This window comes from Nansenia antarctica (genome assembly GCF_963989245.1).
Source record: "Nansenia antarctica genome assembly, chromosome: 7".
Lineage (NCBI taxonomy): Eukaryota > Metazoa > Chordata > Actinopteri > Argentiniformes > Microstomatidae > Nansenia > Nansenia antarctica.
This window is the reverse complement of record NC_137677.1, coordinates 60,321,337-60,322,378: the sequence shown is the minus strand read 5'-3', so window position 1 is coordinate 60,322,378 and position 1,042 is coordinate 60,321,337. Positions and strand designations below refer to the sequence as shown.

General features: G+C 48.6%; 1 protein-coding gene across 1 annotated transcript in view; it reads left to right on the top strand.

Annotated features, from left to right (window-relative positions):
* The window catches only part of LOC308162847 (exosomal polycystin-1-interacting protein-like), a gene marked incomplete at both ends in the record, with an annotated part of 813 nt that extends 706 nt beyond the window's left edge, over window positions 1-107 (top strand). The window contains one exon of the mRNA XM_080536987.1: window positions 1-107. This exon is cut by the window's left edge and continues 706 nt beyond it. Within this exon, the coding sequence (XP_080393113.1) occupies window positions 1-107 (107 nt within the window).
* Window positions 108-1,042: the final 935 nt, after the last annotated feature.

Below are 1,042 nucleotides of genomic sequence, written 5' to 3'. Positions count from 1 at the left end.
CCCAACACTTCCCCCACCTCCCCGTCCCCCTGCCCCCCGTGGCCCTCCTGGACCAGCCCTCCTCGTCCGTCCCCCAACAGGTCTGCATCCTCACCTTCATCTATTAAGAGGGGTCCCAGCAGAGAGTCAAACAGTCACTCTGGTCTAGGTCTGTAGAAACCAGATTGGGTCTAAGGTATCCGGGAAAATAAGCTTCAATCAACCCCACCCAGATATTACTACTAGGTGGTTTAGTGCGCTAGAGAGCTATGCTGCTTTAACAAGGCCTTTTTTCCGAGGTGTTAAGATAAACTTGAACTTTTTTCAACGTCCTCAAGCGGGCCGGGCTCCGAGAAGAAGTCAACTATCTGTGGAAAGAAAGATGAAGGCGTGTTCTATCAATGCAAGAGAGAGAGAAAGAGAAAAACGGGAGACAAGGACTACATTCGTCCGCTGTTGAACTGACGGGAGAGCGGAGAGCTCGGAGGGCCTGCTGTTATGAGTGCTATCTGACGGTAATGGTTCTCCAGCTGGTGCTCTCTCCCAGGCTTATTGGGTGCAGATGGCCTATTAAAACATGTTTTGAAACAGGTTAAAGATGGTGGCCCCCTTTATAAACGGGCTTGGGTTAAAAAAAAAGAACACTTTCGGATAGTTTACATTTCTTTACATTTACATCCAGGATCAGGCAATTGATCAGCCCTCTTTCTTGGATCGAACAATGTTTTCCCCTCTCCTCAGATGAACCGAAATGTCCTGAAGGTGAACCCGCCCTTAAGCTGGACTTGGTCGGGCTTTTTGTTTCGAGACAAAGCGGTTCACGAAAGCTGTTTGGACTGGTTTGATCTGGACAGCGTCCTGGTCAGGCTCATGTTGGATTGATTAGATGTCACTCTGCTTTTGATGTTCGAGAAGGCAGGGTTATTATTCCATAGGCTGGAGTGACCTCAGTGTTCTTTCCCTACTGTTCCCTAGAATGGACTCTTCTACATGTGTTCCAGAATGGCCATTCCGCTGGCACTTTGACCGGATGAGAGGGAAGATGGAACACATAAAAACGAGT